Raw genomic sequence first — 27565 nt, forward strand, 5'->3', positions numbered from 1 at the left:
AAAAATGGAGGTTTAGAAGACTTAAGCCAGGTGTCTAAGTTAGTCAAGAGCATATTAGGACTCTCAGATCAGTCTGAATCTCACACTTGGCCTCACCTCATCCCCGCCCCTCCCCTGCCAGGACTCTTTTGCCTGAGGACAATTTCCTGAAGGAGCTCCAATAGGGGGGTTGTTTACTGAAAGGACACTGTGGACAACTCCTCAGGCAGAAGGGGCAGAGGAGCACATACTGTAGGACCTCATGAGTAGTACAACCGAGGGGCCAGGAATCAAGACCCCTGCCACCAGCTCTCATCTCCCATTTCTTTGTCATATCTACTACTAATTTATACATTTTCTCAAAATCTGGAGGCTTGGGATTCTATAGGATCAATCATTTCCAATGTCTGAATCTTCCTCTACTGTGTTTTACTAGACCTTATTATTTGCTTTTTTAGAAAAAGGAAGGATGAACTTTTATTTCTTTACTACTAAAGATAGAAGTTAAATTCTGATTTCAATCAGCTTGTGATCATAACACACAGGGAAACATTCTGCTTTCATCTGGTATGCTTTCCTAGGCAGAAGCCCCCACAAAGACGCACAAGCCCTATAGGAAGGAGGTAAAGGCACTTCATTTCCCAAGTGAATAGATTTTAATAATTACTCTTGCCTCGTGAAATTTATTTAAAACTGTCATTTCACAACAGGTACTTCCCATATTTCTGTGTAAAAAGGTTTTTCCCCCCTTCACTCTTTTAGTCTCTATAAGACAGAAAGTGATATTTCCTTGAGGCCAGCATTCTGTTACTTCAGTGGTGTACTCCTTTCATAGATGCACACATTCCAGCACAAAGCACAGAGCCTCGACTAGAGCCCAGTTCTCCTGACTTCTAGCCTAGAGCCTTTTCAACAAGTTGTGTGGATGTCAAGGGTAGAGGGTAAGGTGGGGAGTGGGTATGTCTTGTGTGTAACCCAAAACAGAAGAACGTGAAGCATCCCATGGTCATCTCCTGCCCCTTTGTACCATTTGATATCCAAGTGTCTGGTCCAAATGTCTGGTTGTGGTATATTAATGTGATAGTTTTGACTCAAGTTCTGTGTATGTATATTTTGTAAATAGCTATTTACTCAACTCTTCCCCAGTGGACTATGAATTCACTTATAGCATGTAGGTGCTTATTCATTTTTACGTCTCCATCATGCAGAATACAGTTTGGCACATGAAAGGCACCAAAAAGTATTGGTTGGAAGGAAAGAAGAAAGGAAGGCAGGGAGGCAGGGAGGAAGGGCCACAGAATTTACTTCGAATGAAGGGTCTATTTATAAAATTCAAACAAAAGCAAAGTAAAGCTGTGGTTACTTGAGGGAAATAGAAAAACTTTATTTGCCTTAAGTGTTTTCTGCATTCACTCTTCCCCATTCCTCCTGTGTTATCTTTTTTGTTAAATAATTCTTTTAAAAAATATTTTATTATTTATTTATTTATTTATTTATTTATTTATTTATTTATTTATTTATTCATGAGAGACGCAAAGAAAGAGGCAGAGACATAGACAGAGGGAGAAGTAGGCTCCTCGCAGGGAGCCTGATGCAGGACTTGATCCCCGGACCCGGGATCATGCCCTGAGCCAAATGCAGACGCTCAACCACTGAGCCACCCAGGTGTCCCAATTTTTTTCTTTAAAGATTTTTATTTACCAAAAAAAAAAAAAAAACTTTTTCTAAATTTACCAATTCGACAGAGAGAAAGAGAACACAAGCAGGGGGAGTGGAAGAGGGAGAGGGGGCAGCAGGCTGCCCACTGAGCAGGGAGCGCAATGGGGCTCGATCCTAGGACCGTTGGATCATGACCTGAGCCAAAGGCAGATGCTTAACGGGCTGAGCCCTGTTAAATAATTCTTAAAAAAGAAATACTATTAGAAAACAAATTGGTAGAAAAGATAACAAATTCTAATAGGAATTATCAAAAGGAATAATAAACATGAAAGTATGTAAAAAGGAATGAAAATCCAAAGAAAAAATAAAAAGTGTGCAATAAGTGATATAAAGAAAAAAAATGTAACATGCAGAAACTCCTTCCTAATTCAGTATTAGATGAATAATACTGAATAATTCAGTATTAACTGCTTCAAAACAGTGTATGAATTGCACTGCAGAGACCACATTGTCAGAAAATTTCACAGGGAGGAAAAGAGAGCACGCAAACCAAGGCACAAGGAAAGAGAAGGGCCAGTCCTCATAAGCATGGCAGGATCACTAGCTCTCAAAACAAGGAAAGGAAGTTATTGGATGGATATTTCTCTAGGAAAACATGAAAGATTCCCTATTTAAATCACTGCCTGTGTATTATAAACAGTGATTCTTGGATTTGCTTTGGAGCCAGACCATCTGGGAGTCACGGGACCTCTCTGACCTATTTGAAACACTTGTAGTCAACTAGCAGACAAGTGATAAGTAGAATGAGCTACTTTTCTTTTTTTAGTTGGAGGTCTGAGGCAAGGTGGGGGGAGGGGGGAATTTGAGTTAAATTTCTTTTTCATTCACTCTCTTTTTTCTTTGCAAATTATGAAAGAAAGAAAGAAAGAAAGAAAGAAAGAGAGAGAGAGAGAGAGAGAGAGAGAGAGAAAGAGAGAAAGAGAGAAAGAGAGAGAGAAAGAGAGAAAGAAAGAGAGAAAGAAAGAAAGAAAGAAAGAAAGAAAGAAAGAAAGAAAGAAAGAAAAGACCAATGCTAGTCAGCTTTAGAACATCTCAGACCACCTAGAGTTCTAGAAGATTATGGTTGAGCAACAATGGTTGGAACAACCACCCAATGATTCCTTCATTAGATATATATTTATTGAGCATCTAATATAAACCAGGTACTATGGACAGAGTGGCAAACAATACACACAAGTCCCTTGTTTTGTGGAAGATTCCCATCTTATGGGAGAGGACAGATAATAAACAAATGGACAGAAAAGATAGTATCTCTCTGAGACCATGTCCTGCAAACCTTCTCTTCCCTCCTTTTATTCCAGGCACAGTAGAGAACAGGGGTCTTCTTGCTGAACGTTCCAAGCTCAGACTTGCCTCGACACCTTTACCCATGCTCTCCCCACTAGCTGCCAAGTTTTATACCCAGACTTCACAGGGCTCCCTCTTTCCCCTCCTTCAAATCTGACATGTCACCTCCCAAAGAAGTTTCCCCCATCTTCCTATGTAAAATAGGCCTCCCTCACTCACCATGGCTTTCTATTTTATTTTGTTTGCATCTCCCATTTGCTGAATCTGTGTTCTTTATGTGCTTATCCTTCTCATTTTCAGTTCCTCCCCTAGGATACGAGAACCATGAACACCATGCGTTTTGTCTGTTTTGTTCACTTGTATATCTCATGCATTTAGAACAGTGCTGTTAGACGTGCTCATTTATTCACATCCACAAAGTATCTAAAGTCAGAGAAACCCATCTATTATCTGCACTGTGGAAGGTGGTCTCCAGAGATGGTCCTCAGTGAACTGTACTCCTGGTATTCACACTTTGAATGTAGGCTGGCCTTGTGGCTCACCCTTGGCCAACAGAAAGCAGTAGAGGTGAAGCCACCTGATTTCCACGGTTATCATATAAGAAGCCTTGCAGATTCCCTCTTACCATTATAGAACACATGCTCTGCAGGAAGTCAGCCACCAAGGAAAAAGTCTAAGTACACTGAGATGGCCATGCTGTAGGGAAGCCCAAGCTAGCCATGTGGTGGGCCATGGAGGGAAACAAAATGCTCAGCTAGTCCCCACCTGTTCTGGCCATCCCCGCTGAAGCATCAGACATGGGAGTGCACATGTAGCTCAACTGAGTCTCCAAATGGTGCTCCAACCCTGGGTGCCATCTGACAGTGGCTGCATGAGAGACCCATAGTAAGAACCATCCAGCTAAAAGCCCCATCAGGGATCCCTGGGTGGCGCAGCAGTTTAGCGCCTGCCTTTGGCCCAGGGCGCGATCCTGGAGACCCGGGATCAAATCCCACGTCGGGCTCCCGGTGCATGGAGCCTGCTTCTCCCTCTCTCTCTCTCTCTCTCTCTCTCTGTGACTATCATAAATAAAAAAAAATAAAAAAAAATAAAAAAATAAAAGCCCCATCAATCCACCGTTCAATGAGCAGAAATAATACATTATTGTTTTAAGCCAGAAGCTTTGAAGTAGTTATGTAGCAATAGATAACTACAAAGTGCAGCCACCAAAAATAGCTCTAGATTCAAACATTTCTTTCCCCACAAACATTATGCATGTGTAAGGGCCCTTGGGCTTTCCCTCATACATTCTCCAGTAAGGTATGCGTCTCTGCCATTCACAAAGTTTCTTTTCCACTGTTCACTCTTCTACGCCCCTACACCCCACAGTGAGAGTCAGGAAAGGTGACTGCATCCTCATGGGATCGCTATAATCTTGGCCAAGTCCCTAAACCCTCTGAAGCTCAGGTTCCTCTCTGAAAAATGACTACAGATTTTAGAAAGAGATAGAGTAGAAGTGGTCTAGCCAAAGCAGGAGAGGCTGTGTATCTGAGTGGTGATAAGAGGTAGGCCAGGGTCAGGAGACCGAAGTGCAAACGCCAGCTCCTCCTCTGTCTAGTTCACAGTGGCCCTACTTCCCCAGAACCTAATGTAAAAACCATGATGCTGGATGGCCTCAGAGGCCTCCTTACTTCGCACGTGATCTGTTAACCATGCAGAAAATAGACATATACTTTAAAACTTCAGGATTGATTTTAACGTATTATTGATGTGGCATCATGTATTTTAATTTTTAAATAATACTGGACTGGGACAGTTTTTTTTTATTGTTTCTGCTTTCTCACAGAACCAGACTTACACTAATGTGTCCCAACTACCATCTACTGCTATACCATTATCATTTGTCCATTTCTCTAACCATGGTGCTAAGCTTCATTTGTGCTTCATCCCTAGAGAGAGGAAGAGGGTACTTCCAATTTCCCCATCTGCAGTATAACCTGAGTTGGGAAATACCGTTTTACAATCATTCTATTTTTTTAAATATTACTTTCAAAGGCCTATAGTAGGAGATTCCATGCCCTACTATAGATTCCCATTGCAATGTTTAATGGCTGTACCCATTAGAAAATTGCCCTTCACATCAGTATCACACAACGCTTCTCAACTTTCATTCTTAAAACTTTTTTTTAGAAGTCTTAAAATCAAACTCTTCGGTGTCACCACATGGCTCACTTCTGAACTCTCTGTGTTTCCCATTTTCTCCTTTGGATGTTGAAGTTAAATTGAAAATAGGAATGGTCTGAAAAAGAAAGAAAGAAAAAGAAAAAAAGAAAGAAAGAAAGAGAAAGAGAAAGAGAAGAGAAAGAAAGAGAAAGAGAGAAAGAAAGAGAGAAAGAAAGAAAGAAAGAAAGAGAAAGAGAAAGAAAGAATGAAAGAAAGAAAGAAAGAAAGAAAGAAAGAAAGAAAGAAAGAAAGAAAGAAAGAGAAAGAAAGAAAACAGGAATGGTCTGATGAGTACTCATGAAATTTTTGACTTATGACACTGATACATTAAATATTATGTATTGTTAAATTATTACAGGTTATACCTTGATAAGAGCTCAACACCTCCATAAACAGATCATCAGACAACAGGCACAAAATCACAGGCATGTGATGATACTTTATGTGTACCTATATTGGCTAATAAATACATAGCCTGCCACGTATTATAAATTAGGTAATTACTTGACCATACATTGCAACATTATCTTCACTCAAATCTCCAAGCTCATAATTGAACTCTGCCCCTGAGACTATGGATAGATGCACAGTATATTTGATCAATGTGAAAAAGAGGCCAACTTTGATCAATATTCCAAACTGTTAAGCAGAAGTCTCCTACCTCCTGGAAGATGATGGATTAGGCATTTTCTACTGGACCTGGTGCAGTAACTGGAAAAAGTAACAGCTAGAACTCTTCCTTGATATTAGAAAGAAGAAATTATGTTCCCAGAGGCTAGGAGGAAGAAAGGTAAAGGGTCTTTTATTAGAGAAAATCAAAGAGCCCCCCCTAAAATATTTTGTAGATATAATCTCATGTCTCTATTTTGTCATACTACAGTGATTTCCTGTTTGCCACTGCTGCCTTTTAAATACTGTGTTCCCTTTTACTGTATAACAGCCCCATGAATAAATAATTAGGCAGCTGTTTGACAACAGCTTTTAAATGCGGGCAAATGTCACTATGTAAAGTACTCTAGTTTACTTGCTCTTTCCTAATTCCTCCCCACCCTAGGAAAGGACTATGTGCCACTTTCTTCACCTGCCCCTACACCCATACTCCTCTCCTCCTTTCTGACTTAAGACCATATTATTTTAAGTCCTCATCCCACACACTACAGAACAAGTTCCACGGCACTCATGTGCTCGTTAATTGAGCTGTAAGCCCATGCTGAGGAAGCTTTCAACACTTGGCCTTATTCATGCATCAAAAGAAGCTTAACTGAGGTTTCTCAAAAATGTCAAACACGTAACTACCATCTGACCAGCAATTCCACTCCTAGGTATTTCCTCAAAAGAATTCAAAGCAGGGACTTGAACAGGTATTTGTACATCAATGTTCACAGCAGCATCATTCAAAAGAGCCACAAGGCAGAAATAGCCCAAGTGTTCATCAACAGGTGAACAGATTAATAAATGTGGAATATTATGCAGCCCATAAAAAAAGAATGAAGCACTGAGTATGCTTGCTAGGATGGACCTTGGAAACATTATATGTAGTGATACAAGCCAGACACAGCAGGAAAGATATCATATGACTGCAATTACATGAAGTATCCAGAATAGACAAATTCATAGACACAGAAAGTAGAATGGAGGTTACCAGGGACAGGGAAGAGGGGAAGAGGGGTTATTATTAAATGGATATACAGTTGATATTGGGTATAACAAGAAGTTTTGGGCATAGACAGTCGTAATTGTTACACATATTGTGAGTATATTTAATGCCACTGAATTGTACATTTAACAATGGCTAAAATGATACATATTATCATTATACATATTATGTATATTTTACTGCAATAAAAAAAATACTTAGAGGCAAAAACTGAGCTCTCCTTTGAGCTGCAGCAGGGGCTGTTAAGAAGACACCAGAGATTTAGAGAGAGTCACTATGTAGAGTTTAGGAGGATGATAATGTCATTTATATTTCAGGCCCACACCTATCCACAGTACGAGGGGTAGCTAGAGAAGGGATCTCGAGGCTGAAGGAGTAACATTCCCCGGAAAAGCCAGCTGTGGACACTGAAGAGACAGCTTGCAACCAGCTGGTCACCCAGAGCCTTCCCCGCCACACTCAGCCAGGCTTCCACAAAGGTCATTGGAAGGAGCGCCCACCTCAAGTAGGGGGCATACTTGGTTGACCTTCTGACTTTAGGTTTCCCCTCAGGTAGTGATGTTAGGGTGGTGAGATCGAGCCCTGCCTCTGGCTCCATGCATTCCCTGTACTCTGTTTAAGATTCTTTCTCCCTCTTCTGCCCCTCCCATGCCTGCTCTCTCTCTCTCTCTTTCTAAAATATATAATTCTTTTTTATTCCAACTAGCATCTTCTTTTTTAATTTAAAGTTAATCGACATATAGTATATTATTGGTTTTAGAGGTAGAGTTTAGTAACTCATCAGTTGCATATAACACCCAGCTCATTACATCACATGCCCTCCTTAATGCCCATCACCCAGTTACCCCATACCTCCACCACCCCCTCCATCAACCGTCAATTTGTTTCCTAGAGTTAAGAGTCTCTTATGGTTTGTCTCCCTCTCTGATTTTGTCTTATTTTATTTTTCCTTCCCTTCCCCTGTGTTTACCTATGGTCATCTGTTTTGTCTCTTAAATTCCACATATGAGGTAAATCATATGCTATCTATTTTTCTATGACTTATTTCACTTAAAAGCCTCTAGTTCCATCCATGTCATTACAAATGGCAAGATTTCATTCTTTTTGATGGCTGAGTAGTATTCCGGTATATATATATATATATATATATATATATATATATATATACACACACACACATCTTCTTTACGCATTCATTTATCAGTGGACATCTGGGCTCTTTCCATAGTTTGGCTCTTGTGGACATTGCTGCTATAAACATTGGGATGCAGGGCCCCAATAAAGTAATCTTTAAAAAAATAGAGAAGAGAGAGAGAGAGAGCATGACCAGGCAGCTCTCATGGAATTTACATAAACATTTTTCTTTTACTTTTCAAGCATCAGGAAAATCAATTCTGGAGCAAGTAGGCTACGAAAAGTTGCTTTTGTTCTTTCTGCCTAACCAATATAGCTAATTAATGGAGAGGGAAAAAGAAAACCCTGGAAGGGACTTAATCTGCAAATGTTTGCAGTTGTCTGAAAGGGTAGGTATTTTCTCTTACACACACCATGCATACACACCTATGCATACATAGTCTTTGTAATTATTTGTAATCTTTGTAATTCTTCTGAAATCTAAAAAATAATTTTAGGGCACCTGGTTGGCTCAGTGGTTGACAGTCTGCCTTTGGCTTAGGTCGTGACCCCAGGAGGTCCTGGGATTGGGAGCCTGCTTCTCTCTCTGCCTATGTCTCTGCCTCTCTCTCTGTGTGTCTCTCGGTAATAAATAAATGAATAAATAAAATCTTTTAAAAACAAAAGAAATAAAGTCCATTTTAAAAGAAAAATGAAGGACTTGCAGCCCCAGACAGAGCCCAGAGTTAGTGATTTTTTCCCCCAGTCATGTCACAGGCTACTGTTGCCACTTGTCATTGTTTTAAAGTAAATTTGGGCTCCCAGCAAATAGGTTTTACACTCCTCTTATTCTCAGCTACTCTGCTGAGAGGTAGGAAGCCCCCAACACATACTTTACTCGGTATAATAATGGCAAGTTTCGAACGACGCCGGCAACCTGGTAGCTCTCAGAAATCTGGGCGGTAGACGGAGGATGCTTCAAATGGAAAACTTTAGCCAGACTCGCCGAGTCCGAAAAGCGTGAGGAAGAGGTATGCAGCTCCCGGGCGGGGCGCCGTCAGAGGCGCAGCTGCCAAGCGCATTTTGGGGAGGGCCGCCCCCCCCCCCCACGCGCCCCTCCGCGAACCGGGAAGGGTTAACCGGACAACCGCGTCTCACCACCTCTGCCACTGAACCGACCTATTGTTGTTGAAGCCCCGACGGGAGCAGTCCCCAGTGAGGCAATATCCTGTTTGAATAATTCAGGCCGGGGCCCAGGCCAGCCCACGCGGCGCATCTGTGCGCGAGCGCCTCGCTCCATCCCCACCATTTCCTGTAGCTGCGGCCCGGCGGCTCGTTTTCCTTCCAAGCCCCTGGTGACACCCGGCTAGGGAAGAAGCCCATCTTGCCAGGGGCTGACTAAACCGACGGAGCCTAGTCGGGCAGCCGCTTCACCTGCGCGGCCGGTCGGCCCCCCGCCCCCCGAGCCAGACCAGTTCAACAGGTTTCCCTGCGCGCAGCCCGGGCCTCGCGCGTTGGGGCGGGAGGCGGCCGCGGGCCTCGGGCCCTCCCCGTCCCTCCCCGTCCCTCCCCTTCCCTCCCCGCCCCGCCCCGCCCCGCCGGCGCCGACCAATCGCGGGCGCCCGGACGTGTCCAGGTTGGCGGCCCCGCGGCGGCCCCGGAGGCCTGGATGCGCCGAGCGGCGGGGCGCGGGGAGGGCGCGGGGAGGGCGCGCTGCGCAGGGCCTGCGCCCCGGACGCCGCGAGCCGGGAGGGGACGCCTGAAGGTGCCCTCGGCGCGCGGCCCCGATGACCGAGCTACAGCAAGATGTGGAAGACACGAAGCCCGCCAAAGTGCTCGCGAAGAGGGAGAGCAGAGTTGGCTCCGCGCAGTAAGTGCCCCCGCGGGGACCCAGCCCCGGCGGCCGCGAGCGCGCGGCCCGGGCCTCTGCTCCGAGGGCAGCCAGACCGTGGACCCGCAGCCCTGCGGCTGGAACTCCGTCGGAGGCGCCGGCCCCCCCCCCTTCCCTCGGGGGATGCCGTGTCAGAGGAGGCGGCACCGCGGCGCCTTCGGGATGCGCTTGCAGCCTGGCGGGCTTAGAGCGCGGGTAGAGGTTGATCCTCCCCGAGGGGAGGGCGCTGCGCGGCGGGCACGCGGGGCTCCGGGCCAGGTCAGGAAACGGCGCCGACACTGGTTTCTGTAGCCTCGTCCCCAAAGTGTGCGAAGTTGAAGTTGCCTCGGAGGTGTCACCTGCTCATGACCTCCGCAGTGATGTGTCTTGTCATTTGATTCGGATCCCCTGACTGCCCCCCCCCCCCCCCCCCCGAGAGAGGAAAAGGAGTGGGAAACGTGAAATAAGCTTTACCTTTCCCCTCAAAGACTGTCTGATTCTGCTTGGGACCTTGACACAAACTTAAGCTATTTGTTGGGAGAGAGAAGGTGGAGGAAGCGCAGTGAATATATAGTACTAGCAAACACTTCAGATATGAGGGCTGACTGTCCTCTTAAAAGATTCATGTTCATAATAGGATTTGCACATTCCTAGGCCTATAAACTCTTCTGGTTTCAGAAAATGAAAACTAATATTTTGATCACAAGGGTTAGCTTACGGTTATAAAACTTATTTATTGCCCCCCCCCGACTGCTTTTTTTAAAATCCAAAAGTATTATTTCCATGATGTTATTCCCAAACATCCTTTGAAAAAGGAAAAGTGTCTTTGAGTATTCGCTTCTTTTTTTATGTCACTGTAACTCTAAATGATACTAAAATAAATATATAAATAAGATGTTAAGGTAAATAAATGAGCCAACTTTTTTGGTTGTTACCAACCCGTTGAGGTTACCTAAAAAAAAAATAGTTAAAATTCTGTCTCCTTCACTATTTCAGCATCTACTCATTTTTTTTTTTTTTTTTATCACACAGCCTGGTTCCACATAAAGACTTGTGTTTATAAAAGCATATTCCATCTGTGTATTGGAGTTTGGGTTAAAGTTGGGAAAGAATCCCTTTTATTAGCTGCTTTGATTTGTTGTTTCAAAGGCTTTGCAGTGTCTGCTTTCCTTGGCCAGCCTTTCTTCTGCCCCTCAAGCTTTGTCAACTTAAACTGATATCTTTTCCTCTGAAGTGATAGTAACAGAGGATTGAGGGAGGTATTTCTTGGTTTATGGAGATTTTTGTTTTGTTTTTTACAAAGTGGTAATTTCCAGGCCTGTCAAAGTCACTTCTGAGTCAATTGAAAACTTGAGGCAATCTCTACTTCTGAGCTTTCGAACTCTTGTTTTGGTAACAGATTAAGAGTAATTTTAAGAGGGAGGTAGACTCGTTATCAGTGTTATATGTGTTGTCATAATGGCGTGTTCGAAAGCATTCGAGGAGCAAAGTTTTTATTCTTAGAAACCCAGTCTAACTTCTCTGTTTTGGACTTTATAACGTAGATTGATTATCAGTAAGCTCAGAGTCATTGGAGTCCGTGTGTCCCTATGGACATTTTCTTCTCAAGTGTCAGAATGGCTTGGCTCTTCCCATAGTCCTCATTACCTAGAAGGGGCATTAATTAGGAGGCTAATTAATAATAGCTGGCATTTACTGAGAATGCTCTGTGACAGGCATTGTGCTCAACACTTTGTGTTCAGTTTCATACAGAATGAGGCAGATATTGTCATCTCCATTTTACAAATAAGAATATGGAAGGTCTGAGAAGTTAAGCATCTGTGCAGAGAGACAACACAGTTACTAGAGAACAGCTCAAATTTAAGACTTGAACGGCTTACCCTAGAGCCCACACTTGAACACTTTATCCGAACTTCTGTATTCCAGAATGTTTGATGGCCCTCCATGACCTACTCTCTCTCCTCTGCCAAGAATTTCAGACCTTTAATGATCTGAGTACATGTAGACCATTTCAACCTCATTCCTAATACTAGCACGCACATCTTTTATAGCTCAACAATCATGCTAGCAATCCTGTACTTAGGAGGTGATGATGCAGAAGAATAAGGAACAGGTGTGCCAGATGTACTGTCAAGTAAAGCTCCCTTCATGCCTTCTTGCCTCTATTCCTTTGCTCAAGCAATTCCCCCTCTTCTTTGTTTCAGTATACTTCTACAGATGAACTCAAAATGTCCTTCTTCTAAAGCCTATCCTTGTCACTGACCATACTTAGCTCTTTCTTATCTGGGCTCACGTTGCATATATGGGATCAAGCCCAGAGAATTTAGCTGTCCCTATTATTGCTGTTAATTAACAGCTAATGTTTATTGAACATTTATTATGTACAAAGTACTGTTTTAAGTTGTTAACAGATATTAAATTACAGATCAGCCCAGGGTATATTAGTTAACCTTAAGTCCATTGCAAACTCTGATCACATTTTTTCTTACTGAATTTCTCAGAGGGCCCAACGAATAATCTCTTCTGATAATTATCTATTACTGAGCTAGGGAGGCTGAGACCTCAGCCCCCTAATTAAGGTAAATAATATACTTGTAACTGACATTCAGCTTGACTATCTCAGGGGAAATCCTGCCCTTTAAAAAAAATTTTTTTTCCCTTTTAAAATTTTTAAATCAAATTTTCTATCAGTAGCAGTTAGAATTTGTAGGTATGTTAACTTGCCCGAGAGCTGTAGCTTAGTTATCCTTCTTTGTGTTAGCAGTGAGGCTGCATATTTATTCATCACCAAAATGCATATTTGATTTAAAAATGCCCCCTCTCAAAAAAAAAAAAATGCCCCCTCTCTTATCAAGAATTGTTCATTTAGCTGCATTATTTCCTTGAGAGCCTAGTTTTTTCCTTTCAGTACTTTTTTCATTCTGAATGTTATTTTCCTAACATATAGACATTTCTAACCTAACTTCTTTGACACACATTTTATGAGATACACTTATTTCAGAAACTCTTTTGTGGATCTGATTTATTAATGGCTAAGTTATTTTCAATGAATTACAAAAAATATCTAAAACGACTGATATATTCCTGGGCAAAAGTTATCTTGATTCATATTTTAAATAATGAATTATACAGCAGATGTAACATATTTATAATGCAATTTTAATTTTTAACATACTTTAATAATTTGGGACATAAGAATTACAGAGATTTATTCAACTCAATGTACATGGAGAAAGAGAGGATGGATATGGACAACATAAATATTCACCTTAAATGGAAACTCTTGTATTTTTAGCAAGAAGTAATAATGATTTTAGGGACATATTTGACATTGGTGAATTCAAGTAAAAATAAGTGACCTGCGGTGAAAGCATTTATCATGCAAACAGAATAAGGTTTAAGTTGGGAATTGATCTTGCACTGGAACCAAGAGGAGCGAAGACATAAAATGTGAGGATAGCTTGATTTCTTACAGCTTGCTTAATTCCAAACTTCAGATGCTCATTTAGAAAGAAAATCTCCATATTATATATTACTTACATGTTATCTATCTTTGTGTGTGTGTACACGCTTTTCTAAAATTCTAACTTCCAAGTCACCAGCTGACGGGTTACCTGGTGTACTTTTTTTTTTTTTTTTTAAGATTTTATTTATTTATTCATGAGAGACACAGGCAGAGGGAAAGCAAGCTCCATGCAGGGAGCCCGACGTAGGACTCAATCCCGGGTCTCCAGGATCACACCCTGGGCCAAAGGCGGCACTAAACTGCTGAGCCACCCGGGCTGCCCCTGGTGTACTTTTTAATATAAACTTTGAAATGGGAAGAAAAAATTATAACCTTAGGAACTATTAAAATTTTATTAAACTGAAACAATGGAAGAGTTTGACAGGACAGAGAAAAATTAAACAGTGTGCCTCTCTAAAATGTTTTTGAAAAGGAGTTTAATGAATAAAATTAGTCCTCTGGCTAGGGGGGTACTATCATAGGAAATCACTGATTTATCACGGTAGTTCATGAAGATGTTAAGAATGCAGGCTCTAGGGCGCGTAGGTAGGTAGGTAGCTGGGTCAGTTAAGCATTTGCCTTCAGCTCAGGTCATGATCCCGTGTCACCTCCCTGCTCAGAGGGGAGTCTGCTTCTCCCTCTCCTTCCCCCTGCTCATGCTTTCTCTCTCTCACTCTCTCAAATAAATAAATCTTTAAAAAAAAAAAAAAAAAAAAGAATCCTGGGGTGCCTGAGTGGCTCAGCTGGTTAAGCATCTGCCTTCAGCTCAGGTCATGATCCCAGCCAGGGTCCTGGGTTCCTGCTCAACAAAGAGTCTGCTTCAACCTCTCCCTCTCCTTCTGCCCTTCCCCCTGTTCATGCTCTCTGTCTCTCTGTCTCCCAAATAAATAAAATCTTTTAAAAAAAATATAATAGGGGCACCTAGGTGGCTCAGTGGTTGGATATTGCCTTTGGCTCAGGTAATGATCCCGGAGTCCTGGGATCAAGTCCCGCTTCGGGCTCCCTGCAGAGAGCTTATTTCTCCCTCTGCCTATGTCTCTGCCTCTCTCTGAGTGTCTCTAATGATTAAATAAATAAAATCTTTAAAAAATTTTTAAATAAACTTAAAAAGAATCCTAGTGCAATGCACACATATATCACAATTTTTAAAAGAAATTTTAAGTGATTAAAAAAAAACAAACACCAGAAGCCCTAGGAAATGATGATTTGAAATCTGACTTCCATGTCTCCTGAAGTGTGATCCTGGCCAGTTACTTAGCACCCTAAATCTCCCTTTCATTATCTGTAAAGGGGAATACTTAAGTCAGCTGTTTTGTAGATGTTTGCTTTCAAGTTTAAATGAGAAAGGTAAGAAATTCAGTTCACCTGGTGTCTGACATTGTGAGCTCTCAATAACTGTTCGTCTTCGCTGCTGAGTCTGGGACATGCTTGGGGTAGAGGTGGGAGGATGACATAAAAGGTCATTAAATTAGTCCAGATTCAACAGGCCTAACTCTGACAGTCACATGCCCCTGTATTATATTCAGGGAGCCTCTGTTACATCAGCGGGACCTTGAAGACCCTCGGGATAGCACTGGAGCATTTCCGTGAAACCAACATGGAACCTTGATTTTTAGTTTATGCTAAGAGGCTCTCCTCTCATAACTGTCTAGTGACCTACCAGCTTATTTAAGTATTGCTTACTGATTTGGTGTTATCCCATCTGTTGTCCAGTACTGTTATCTATGAGCCATTTATTTTCATATCCTGCTTCCTGGCACTGAACTTTTATCTCGTGGCTTCTCATCTTTATTTATTTTTTTTAAAGATTTTATTTATTTATTCATGAGAGACACAGAAGAAGAGAGAGGCAGAGACACAGGCAGAGGGAGAAGCAGGCTCCATGAAGGGAGCCCGATGTGGGACTCGATCCCGGGTCTCCAGGATCACTCCCCGGGCTGAAGGCGGCTAAACCGCTGAGCCACCCAGGCTGCCCGCTTCTCATCTTTGGACTGCCCGTGGTTTTCCATTTGCTCTCCTCCAGTAGAACTCTCCCTCACCATCTTTCTAATTCTTTAAATGCTCAGCTCTAGGCATCTCACACATTTTCCAGTGGTGTAAAGCAGAGGTTCTAGAGAGAGACCCCTCCACAACCACTCTAATGACTGTTCTTTCTCCTTAAAGGAAAATGGGTGTTTTTATCTCAACCTAAATTTCATTATTTACTCCCATAAGAGAAGTAGAACCAACTTATACTGCATTCGGTAAGGGAAACTAATTCATATGCTGTCATTGGTCACTCCATGTCCCATTTAGAATGGGACATGATGTCTCTAGAGGCAGATTATTTTTAACAGGTTTATTGAGATATGTATTACATATCAAAATTTACCCATTCAGTAATTTACAATTCAGTAATTTTACTGAATTTACAATAAGATTCCCTTAGGCCCATTTATATTTAATCCCCATTCCTAACTAGCACCAGGTAACCACTTGTCTACTTTCTGTTTCTACAAATTTGCCTTTTCAGGGCATTTCATATAAATGGGATCATATAATATATGGTTTCTTGTATCTGGCTTCTTTCACTCAACATCACATTTTTGAGGTTCATCTGTGAAGTGACATAGGTCAGCAGTTCGTTCCTTTCTATTGCTGCATAGTATTCCACTATATGGATATACCACATTTTGGTCTTTCTCTTAATTTGTTCATGAGCATTTGGGTTGTCTCCACTTGTTGGTTATGATGAATAATGCTATACATATATGCATGCAAATCTTTGTGTAGACAGATGCTGTTCTCTTGAGTATATACCTACAGGTGGAATTGCTGGGTCATATTGTAATTCTGTGTTTACCTTTTGGAGGAACTGGCAGACTTTTTCCAAAGCCGCTATACCATTTGAGGTTTCTTCGAGCAATGCATGAGGGCCCGTGGTGTATGTAGATTTCAGAGAAAATGCCTTCACAGTGCAGGGAAACAGACTGTAAGCACTGTAAAGGTAGATCAGTGGCTTACACCTGTGACATAATGAATATCTGTTGACTGCCGACTAAGCGACGTTCATACTTAGGACATTGAAAACGCCTCCAAATTGCGACGTTATCAAAGATGTTAACAGATGTTACAATGTTAACAAAGATAACTCCGGATGTCATACTTAGGTACATTTTTTACAGCCTCTTAAAATTTTGCATGTAACGTTTATCTCTGTTTTTTATGAACGAATAATACAAAGAAGACATTTAAAAATTGGACCATAATCTCCCCCATTTGTGTTGACATGTTTTAAAGCAGTATGTGTATAAGGTTAGAAAAATAAAACAATGAAAGCTATTTACAAAATGAAAAGGGAGAGCTTTCTTCCTGTCTCCCACGTGACATTTCCTTTTCTCAAAGGTAACCACTTGCTAAGGTTTTTGTTTTGTTCTTATGCTGTTGTCATGTAAGGCCAGAATCAAGTTGTTTTTTGGTTTGATTTGTCTTAGCATATCCACCTCCCAGTACTCGTCTAAGTAAGTTGGACTTGGTGAAATGAAAGACCACGTGAGGATTAAGTGTGATCATACAGTACTTGGGCTGCCTACCATAGGAGACCTCAGTGAATGGCAGACGGTGTTCTCATAAAGCACTGTTTTCTCAAACTTCCCTACAAAATAGTTTCCTACCAATAAAGTGGCCTCCTTGGTTTTAGGAATGAAGGATGAATTAACCCATGAGAACACAATTTTCTTATGTGGACCTTAGCAAAGTGGTGTAAAGTGGAGGGTCTGATTTCTGACTGAGCCATCCTCAAGTTATCTACTCCTTTTCTTATCTCTTCTATTTCCCTCTCTTAAATGAAGAACTCTAGACAGGCTTCTGATCAGATGAGGTAGCAATACCTGTGCCACTGTGTAAACAACTGGATGGAGGTTACAGTAGTGATGGGATGTGTTTAAGAAAGAAGAGGTGGAGCAGATGGTGGAGATAATGAAGTAAGGAGATGGGGAGAGAAGAAAGTTAGAAAAACTCAGGAGGGATATTGAGTTATTTTGAAAAAAGAAAGAAAAAATGCTTATTTGCCTTAATGTGTGTGATCTTCCACTTGTGTCCTGGCCGATGTTTCTCCTCTTCTCTCCATATGGTCTTCTGCATCCTGTTGGTGAAGTCTCTGGTGCTGCTAGGGGTAACTGATATTCCTTTTCTTCCCTCATGGAAATCCTGATCTGTATATAAATATTGGTATTCTCTTAAGTCCATATATATCAGGTTTATGATTATATCCATATTTGTTATCTTCTGGGTTTTTCAAATTATATCTTCCATCTTATGCAGTGAGTTGAAAACTGGGAAGAACCTTACAATTATGCTAAAATTTGTGTCATTTATTATTAAGGATTATTACCTGAAGACAGTGATCTTGTGATCCTACAGATTATTTGAAACCCCTTGGGACGCCTGGGTGGCTCAGTGGTTGAGCGCCTGCCTTTGGCCTAGAATGTGATCCTGGAGTCCCGGGAACGAGTTCCACATCAGGCTCCCGGCATGGAGCCTGCTTCTCCCTCTGCCTGTGTCTCTACCTCTCTCTCTCTCTCTCTCTCTCTCTCTCTCTCTGTTTCTCATGAATAAATAAATAAATAAAATCTTTAAAAAAATTATTTTGAAACCCCTACTGTGTACTGCTATAAAGGCTGTATTGTGAATTGAGTTGCTGTATATCATCAGTGGTGAAAAACTAATTCATCATGAGAACTTTTATTATCACTATATTGTTTTTATAATTCATTGGAAAATAGCACCTCATTTGATCCTAACAACTTAAATATACTACATAACATATAGTGTGGTCTTCTGAGAGCATATAGGAATCATCAAGAATATTATCCTTTCCTCTCATAATAAAGTATATAAAGTTGGACTAGTTTTGACATGAAATTGATAGATTTCTTACACTTGTTCTTGATTTGATAAGAATCTTTCCAAAAACTTTTGCAAAGAATCATGACACCTTTGTTGAAATCAAATACAAAAATCACAAAACATCAGACCTTTCATCGGTACCTGAAATGAAAGAATAACTAATGGCATATGAGCTAGGAGAAAGGCAATATTTAACAACTGATAATGACCAGAGAGATTCGCTCATGTCCTCCACTGACAATGAGTAAGTAGTTCTGTGTATTGGGCACTATGTTGGGTGTCATGGCAGTCACTACAATGAAGAACATAAGGCCTTTACCTATAAGGAAAATAAGAACGGAGGAAAGGAATATTGTAAGGTTTGATCTTTTTTCAAAGAAGAGATGAGGTAGCTTCAGAAAATACATTAAAGCTTAGATGAGATGAGGTGATATTGTTTTTTGCTAGACACCATTCAGAGTGCTTTTACATATATAATATAATGAAGTAGGCACCATTATTAATCACATTTTATGCAGAATAGAGACTCAGGGACTTGCCCAAGAACATAATAGCTGTGGAAGTATTGAAGCTAAAATTCGAATGCCCAAGCAGTCTAATCTGAACCAGCAGCCTAAGTTCGTTTATTTACACAGTGTCACTAGATTTAGGGAGAATAAAGATACAGAAGGCAGAGTACCTTCCATGAAGAGTCTGTGCATCTTGTAACTATGGTAAGTCCATTTTCTCAACTATAAATCCAAGATTCCTTTCCATTCAACACTTCTAACGTTGAAAGGATTTCTAATGTTATGCAGAGGACAGAGGGAGCATCTTTAGCTAATTCTTGGGCACTGGGACTTTCTGTGTGGGTGGTCAGACAGGTAGCACTCTGACACCTCTGCTCAGACCTGACCATAGGGACCTTGGTGGTTGCAGTTTCAGCTTTGTACTGTGATGTGTGTAACATTCATAGATTCCAGTTTTTAAAAACCACAGTGGGGTTCTTTTTGCATAAGCACAGAGTGTTTCTACAAAGTAATGTGACTGCTTTGTTTTAAAAACATGTGAATGTTGTCTCTTTAAAAGTAGTCACCAAAGGAACTCAAGAACTTTTCCAAAAATGCTGCAATTGCACAAAATCTTTTTGAAACTCTTCTTGCAGAGTTACTTTCAAAGCCTGGAGCCCATTCTTTGAATAGTCATAAGGTTGGCAAATCCTTGTCCTTTGAGAATGAGTTCAATTTCTGGAAACAACCTGAAGCCAAATGTGCTGAATAAAGTGGATAAGAATAATTTAAATATGTTTATACTACTTTTGGATAGGATCATTTTTGATCCCAAAACAAGGTGTGACTATAAAATAATAAGACCAAGTTTCTAGTGATACTTAAAACTAGTTTCTACATTTCCAAATTCAAGTTATTACTTTGTAACTTCATTATGAAAACAGGAAAATGTTATAGTTATTATTCTATCCTAAAATCATTTTTCAGTGTTTATAATATATCCAGGTAGGTGTTAGATATATCATAAGCATTGAGAAAATACATTGAGTATGCAGATAATAACATGTGATATCTGTTTGTTGAAGTGTATTCCCAGTGTATTAGGGAAAACAATTTGTGAAAAACTTTGCCTGAGTTTAGACAGTGAAATAAGTGAAGTTCAGCTGTCACAATCTTCCTGTTATTATTATCTCATCCTTTATTACGCATTAAGGAAATTTGTATGCTAATTACATTTTTTTCAAGCCCTATCAGAGCTTTACTCTAGGTGGACTTTTTTCACCCATGCGGCATCACTCCTGTGACTTTTCCATAGGATGGCTATCAATAATCAGCATGAAGCTTTCCATTTTTCTCTAAGTGTCACCTGTTAGTTAATATCTGTGAGATGATGGGTGTACTACCTGTTAAGTCCTAGAGCCTTCTTAAAGACAAGCGTATTTTCTTATTTCTGATTTTTGGTCCAAATGGATTTATTACCATAGCAGTTTTATCTGAGATCTGATATTTATGCTATAGTCTTTGGTAACTTGTATGTGCTATGTCTCTGCTCTTCTATAATCCACTAGAACTCAACAAACATGTCCCTACCACTTATGCTCTGCTGGGCATACAAGGCTAAATGACATGTGTGCCATGCCTGTAGAAGCTCACAGTCTGGGGAGGAGAGAGTGGGGTATGGGCGCACACTCATAACGAATACCATGTGACGAAAATTTCACAGTAGTCATCTGCTGCTAAGGGGAAGAGAGATGTAGACAATTTGTTTTCCTTGAGGTGAGCTGAGGTAAGAAGTGATGTTTAAGTGTGGTTGAGGGGCAAGAAGGAATTTGGCCTCAGATGAAGGGAGAAAACTATTCTAGGCAGAAGGAAGAACAGAGATAGGTTGCTTGAGAGTTCAAAATCATAGTTTTGACACATATATAAAGGGCTCCTGTGGCTCAACTGGCAGGAGCCGGGAGAACTAGGGAGACTGGATTGGGGTCAGACCTGGAGCCCCCATTTAGAATGCGCTTCCTTGCTTCGCTTTCTTCACTTCCGGCTTTGGCTCTCCTACTGATTCTTTGGAACTTTAGGGAAGTCATTCATTCTGGTCTTCACTTCCCTCCTTTGTAAAGAAAGAGGGCTGAATGACCTGATTTGTTAGACTCCTTCCAACCTGAAGAGTAAGAGTCTTTGAAGAAACTGTCCTACTTCTCTACACTCTTCTGTAGCCTTTGTGTAATAAATTCTGTCAGACTGAACAAACCTAGGAAAGCTTTTTGAATACGAATACATTCCTTGCTTTCTGACTTGGTTTTGGCCTGTTATTACAGACTGAACAAACCTAGGAAAGCTTTTTGAATACGAATACATTCTTTGCTTTATGACTTGGTTTTGGCCTGTTATTTTTTTTTCTTTCATTCCCTAGGTAAACTTATGTCTGGTTAAGGCAGTATTGCCACTGGGAACATACCTAACCTGTCATTCATGTTGCATTTGGACATCCCTGCTTTGCCCTTTGGCTGCAGCTGAGAGGGTCACAGTGCTTACTGGACCAGTCATAGTAGAAATATCTACCAAAGGAACTTCATGTCAAACCTATAACACAAATGGAGACCAAACTTCTTGTCAGTAGAATTGCAAGCTTCTGTCCCTAGTTCAGGTCTGAAAATAATGATATATCGCACCCGAAGACAGATGACAATTTAAGGTTCAAAGACTTTTTTGCTCTGAAATGAAGTTGGGGCATATTTGCTGATCACTTCAACTTAATCATTATAGAATTTTAAAGTGCTTTATATTCTTTTTTTTTTTTTTAAGATTTTTAAAATGTATTTATGAGAGACACAGGGAAGCAGAGACATAGGCAGAGGGAGAAGCAGGCTCCCTGTGGGGAACTCAATGTGGGACTTGATCCCAGGACCCCCAGGGATCATGATCTGAGCCAATAACAGACACTCAACACTGAGCCACCCAGGTGCCCCTAAAGCACTTTATATTCTTTAAGGACTCTTAATTACACCAGTAGTTGAACTTAACACACATATTCTGAGGGCTCACTATTGCTAGGTACTATACTGTCTACCCTGCAAGTAAAATAGCCAGTTTTTTAACCATTAGAATGGATTTACTCAGGAACAGCAGAGAAACTGCAATCTGGGACAGGCAAGCTATAGCAAAAGCCGCAGGCAAGTACAGAGAACAAAGGAAAGGAACATTCCTTTACAAAGGAAAAGGGGGAGTTGGGTGGTGCTGTCATAAACAAAAAGGCCATTGGTGTAAACTGGGAATTTGAAATATAGTGGCTTCTCATTGGCTGATTGGTGGCAGGCTCTGATTGATTGAGCTGTTGCCAGGTAAGGAGAAAATCTTCCTTCCTTCCACTGTGATAGTAAAGCAGGCTTTTTCCTTTTGGGAACGCAAGGTCTATCTCTCTCAGTTGGGTCTGCAGAGTGGGGCAACTAGTGGTTCAACTTTGAGTTCCCTGCCTTCTGGCCTCCTGACTTGATTTTCCATGAAGTTTCCTTTATTTGGTTTCAGAGTACCATGTTATAAGGATTTTAGGTTGTATTAGACTTGGATCCTGCCCTCTAGACCAGATTTCACTATAACTTGAACACTATCTTTTTTTTTAATTTTTTATTTATTTATGATAGTCACAGAGAGAGAGAGAGAGAGAGAGAGAGGCAGAGACACAGGCAGAGGGAGAAGCAGGCTCCATGCACCAGGAGCCCGACGTGGGATTCGATCCCGGGTCTCCAGAATCGCGCCCTGGGCCAAAGGCAGGCGCTAAACCGCTGCACCACCCAGGGATCCCCACTTGAACACTATCTTAATATAACATTAAATATGAATTTCAATCTGTTGTGATAAATAAGAATATGTACAAGTTATTTTTAAGAGAATAGCAGAGGAGAAAGTAGCTCAGTGTGGACTCTGAGTAAGTAATCATGAGAATGGTTGGGATTTTCCAATGGAGAGAAGAGTAGAATCCCAAAGAGAAAGCCTTAGGAATAATTTTATGTTAGAATGAAGGACAAAAGAAGAGGCCCTAAAGGTGATGGAAAATAAGTGGCATAGCAGAACACAAAACAGTAATAAAATTAAATGCATGGAATAGAATCATGAAAAACATATCAAGAGAAGGAGACTCTCCGAGATAGCAGGAGCATTTAGCAACACAGAGACCCCTGGAGAACTCTGCCAGAGTAATTTTGGTGGAGCATTGGAAATGGAGGTCAGATTGTAGTGATTCGGGTTAATGGGAAATGAAGAAGCAGACACTGCACGGGTAGGCTTTAGCTTCAAGAGTCCACAGAGAAATGAAGGGAAGAGGGGTGCCTGGGTGGCTCAGTTGGTTAAGCATCTGCCTTAAGCTCAGGTCATGATCTCAGGCTCTGAGGATGGAGCCTCACATCGGGCTCCCTGCTCAGTGGTGAACCTGATTCTCCCTCTTCCTCCTTCTCCCTACTCCCCCCACTTGTGCTATCTCAGTTGCGATCTCTGTCTCTCTCAAATAAATAAAATCTTAAAAAGAAGAAAAGAAGTGAAGGAAAGAGAGGGAGGTAACTAGAGGAAGTGAGGTCAAAGGGAGATGTGTTGTTGTTGTTTTTAATTTAAATTCTAGTTAATAGGGATGCCTGGGTGGCTCAGCGGTTGAGCATCTGTCTTTGGCTTGGTGTGAGCCCAGGGTTCCAGGATTGAGTCCCTCATCGGGCTCCCTGTGAGGAGCCTGCTTCTCCCTCTGCCTATGTCTCTGCCTCTCTCTCTGTCTCATATGAATAAACAAGTAAAATCTTTTAAAAAAATAAAAAATAAATAAATTCTAGGTAATATCAGTACAAGGTTTTGGTTGTGTTTTTTTTCCCCCATGCAAAGACATTAGAAATTTATTTTGAAAAAAGTAGAAAGATATTGACCATTCTGGAGCAGTTACACGATCAGAACTGGGTTTTTATCCCCACATCTGTTCATGACTGAAGCTGGACCAAGACTGTCAAAGAATCACTAGATTCAGGGATCCCTGGGTGGCGCAGCGGTTTAGCGCCTGCCTTTGGCCCAGGGCGCGATCCTGGAGACCCGGGATCGAATCCCACATCGGGCTCCCGGTGCATGGAGCCTGCTTCTCCCTCTGCCTGTGTCTCTGCCTCTCTCTCTCTCACTGTGTGCCTATCATAAATAAATAAAAATTAAAAAAAAAAAAAAAAGAATCACTAGATTCAGAAGCAGAGCCTGTGTTTGGGAACTGAGGGCTTAAGGCTGTGTATGGGCTCAGAGATGAGCCTTTCTTTGTCTCAGCTTCATCATGGATGATATGTCCATTTATTCTTTTATTTAAATTCAGTTAATTAACATATAGTTTATTATTAGTTTCACACATAGAGGTCAGTGATTCATTAGTCTTATGTAATACCCAGTGCTATGACATCACATGCCCTCCTTAATGTCCATGACCCAGTTGCCCCATCTTCACGCCCCTCCCTTCTAGCAACCCTCAGTTTCCTATGATTAAGAGTCTCAAAAAAAAAAAAAAAGAGTCTCATAGTTTGTCTCCCTCTCTGATTTTGTCTTGTTTTATTTTTCCCTCCCTTCCCCTATGATCCTCTGTTTTGTTTCTTAAATTCCACATGAGTGAGATCATATGATAATTGTCTTTCTCTGACTGACTTATTTCACTTAGCATAATACCTTCTAGTTCTATCTATGTCATTCCAAATGGCAAGATTTTGTTCTTTCTGGTGGCTGAGTAGTATTCCATTGTGTGTATATATATATGCCACATCTTCTTTATCCATTCATCTGTCAATGCACATCTGGGCCTTTTCTATAGTTTGGCTATTGTAGACATCGCTGCTGTAAATATTGGGGTGCAGGTGCCCCTTCAGATAACGACATTTGTATCTTTGGGGTAAATACCCAATAATGCAATTGCTGGGTCACAGGGTAGCTCTATTTTCAAGTTTTTGAGGAGCCTCCATAACTCTTTTCCAGAGTGACTGCACTAGCTTGCACTCCCACCAACAGTGTACAAGAGTTCCCCTTTCTCGGCATCCTTGCCAACATCTGCTATTTCCTGACTCGTTCATTTTAGACATTCTGATCCAAATGATGTGGTATCTCATTATGGTTTTGATTTATATTTCCCTGATGGCATGTGATGTGGAGGATTTTCTCATGTGTCTATTGGTCTATTTGTATATCTTCTTTGGAGAAATGTCTGTTCATGTTTTCTGCCCATGTCTTGATTGGATTATTTGTCCTTTGGATATTGAGTTCGTTGAGTTCTTTTTTTTTGTTGTTTTTTTTTTAAGATTTTATTTATTTATTCATGAGAGACACAGAGAGGCAGAGACACAGACAGAGGGAGAAGCAAGCTCCCATTAAGGAGCCCAAGGCGGGACTCGATCCCAAGACTCAGGGATCATGCCCTGGGCCGAAGGCAGACACTCAATCACTGAGCCACGTAGAGATCCCAGGTTCATTAAGTTCTTTTTTTTTTCCCCCCATTAAGTTCTTTATAGACTTTGGATACTAGCCCTTTATCAAATAAGTTACTTGCAAATATCTTCTCTCATTTTGTTGGTTGTCTTTTGGTTTTGTTGACTATTTGCTTTGCTGTGCAAGAGCTTTTTATCTTGATGAATTCCCAGTAGTTCATTTTTGTCTTGGCTTCCCTTACCTTTGGACACGTGTCTAGCAAAAGGTTGCCGTGGCCTGGGTCACAGAAGTTGCTGCCTGTGTTCTCTAGGATCTTGAAAGATTCCTGTGTCATTTTTAGGTCTTTCATCTGTTTGGAGTCTTTTTTAATGTATGGTGTGAGGAAATGGCCCAGTTTCATGCATCTGCATGCATCCAATTTTCCAAACACCCATTTGTTAAAGAGACCCATCTTTTTTCCATTGGATATTCTTTCCCACTTTGTCAAAGATGAGTTGACCATAGAGTTGAGGGTCCATTTCTGGATTCTCTATTCTGTTCCATTGAGCTATGTGTCTGTTTTTTTGTGCCAGTACCAGACTGTCTTGATGATTACAGCTTTGTGATACAGCTTGAAGTCTGTCAGTGTGATGCCACCAGCTTTGGTTTTTCTTTTTCAATATTCCTCTGGCTATTTGGGGTCTTTTCTGATTCCATACAAATTTTAGGATTCTTTGTTCCAGCTCTGTGAAAAAAAGTTGATGGTATTTTGATAAGGATTGCATTGAATGTATAGATTCTTCTAGGTAGAATAGACATTTTAACAATATTTGTTCTTCCATTCCATGAGTGTGAGACATTTTTCCATTTCTTTGTGTCTTCCTCAATTTCTTTCATCCTTCTTTCAAAGGATGTCTTTGGTTAGGTTTATTCCTTTGCTTCTTTGACTCTTTGGTTAGATTTATTCCTATGTATCCTATAGTTTTCGGTGCAATTGTAAATGGGATCAACTCCTTAATTTCTCTTTCTTCTGTCTCATTAGTGTATAGAAATACAACTGATTTCTGTGCATTATTGTTATATCCTGCCACTTTGCTGAATTTCTGTATGAGTACTAGCAATTTTGAGGTGGAGTCTTTTGGGTTTTACACACAGAGTTTATGTCATCTGCAAAGAGTGAGAGTTTGACTTCTTTCCCTATTTGAATGACTTTTATATCTTTTTGTTGTCTGATTGCTGAAGCTAGGACTTCTAGTACTATGTTGAACAACAGTAGCAAGAGTGGACATCCCTGTCACATTCCTGACGTTAGGGGAAAAGCTCTCAATTTTTCCCATTGAGAAGGATACTTACTGTGGGCTTTTCATATATGGTTTTTATGATACTGAGGTATGTTCTCTCTATCCCTACACCATGAAGAGTTTTAATCAAGAAAGGATGCTGTACTTTGTCAAATGCTTTTTCTGCATCTATTGAGAGGATCATATGGTTCTTGTCCTTTCTTTTATTAATGTAGTGAACCACCCTTGCAGCCCAGGAATGAGTCTCACTTGGTCATGGTGAATAATCCTTTTTAATGTACTGTAGGATTCTAGTGGCTAGTATGTTGGTGAGAATTTTTGCATCCATATTCATCAGGGATATTGGTCTGTAATTCTTTTTGGTGGGGTCTTTGGCTTGGGGAATCAAGGTAATGCTGGCCTCATGGAGTTTGGAAGTTTTCCTTCCATTTATATTTTTTTGAAACAGCTTCAGAAGTATAGGTATTAATTCTTCTTTAAATGTTTGGTAAAGGGGCACCTTGGTGGCTTAGTTAAGTGTCTGCCTTTGGCTCAGGTCATGATCCCAGAGTCCTGGGATCGAGCCTACCATCGGGCTCCCTCCTCAACACAGAGCCTGCTTCTCCCTCTGCTCCTCACCCCACTCGTGTTCTCTCTCTCTCTCTCAAACAAATACAGTCTTTAAAAAAAAAAAAAAAAGTGTTTGGTAGAATTCCTCTGGGAAGCCATCCAGCCATGGACTCTTGTTTTTTGGGAGTTTTTTTTATTACTCCTTCAACTTCTTTGCTGGTTATGGGTCTGTTTAGATTTTCTATTTCTTTCTGTTTCGGTTTTGGTAGTTATGCGTCTCTAGGAATGCATCTGTTTCTTCCAGATTGCCTAATTAGTTGGCATATAGTTGCTCATAATATGTTCTTAAAATGTTTATATTTTTATATTTCTTCAGTGTTGGTTTTGATCTCTCCTCTTTCATTCATGATTTTATTTATTTGGGTCCTTTTTCTTTTCTTTTTGATAAGTCTGACCAGGGGTTTATTGAACTTATTAATTCTTTCAAAGAACCAACTCCTAGTTTTGTTGACCTGTTCTACTGTTCTTTTGGTTTCTTTCATTGATTCCTGCTCTAATCTTTATTAATTCTCTTTTCCTGCTGGGTTTAGGCTTTATTTGCTGTTCTTT

General features: G+C 40.9%; 1 protein-coding gene and 1 long non-coding RNA gene across 11 annotated transcripts in view; one reads left to right on the forward strand and one right to left on the reverse strand.

Annotated features, from left to right (window-relative positions):
- LOC118350176 (uncharacterized) overlaps positions 1 to 9504 on the reverse strand; it is a 323534-nt gene extending 314030 nt beyond the window's left edge. For all 4 annotated transcript variants that reach the window (XR_007413936.1, XR_007413938.1, XR_007413937.1 and 1 more), the window contains exons 1-2: positions 9137 to 9504; positions 5849 to 5962 (exon numbers count right to left, since the gene is read on the reverse strand). This is a non-coding gene — a long non-coding RNA (uncharacterized LOC118350176). The remainder of the gene's footprint in view (positions 1 to 5848; positions 5963 to 9136) is intronic.
- Positions 1 to 27565, forward strand: part of GRAMD2B (GRAM domain containing 2B) — a 110455-nt gene that overhangs the window by 30195 nt on the left and 52695 nt on the right. The window contains exon 1 of one of the 7 annotated variants that reach the window (XM_049116013.1): positions 9586 to 9827. The exons of 3 other annotated variants lie outside the window; for them this stretch is intronic. In XM_049116013.1, the coding sequence (XP_048971970.1) occupies positions 9764 to 9827 (64 nt within the window). In that variant the 5' untranslated portion in view covers positions 9586 to 9763. Of the gene's footprint in view, positions 1 to 9585; positions 9828 to 27565 lie in introns of those variants that run through there. 3 more of the 7 variants (XM_049116014.1, XM_035696685.2, XM_025432063.3) reach the window with 3 other exon arrangements.

The sequence above is a fragment of the Canis lupus genome, chromosome 11 (assembly GCF_003254725.2).
Source record: "Canis lupus dingo isolate Sandy chromosome 11, ASM325472v2, whole genome shotgun sequence".
NCBI lineage: Eukaryota > Metazoa > Chordata > Mammalia > Carnivora > Canidae > Canis > Canis lupus.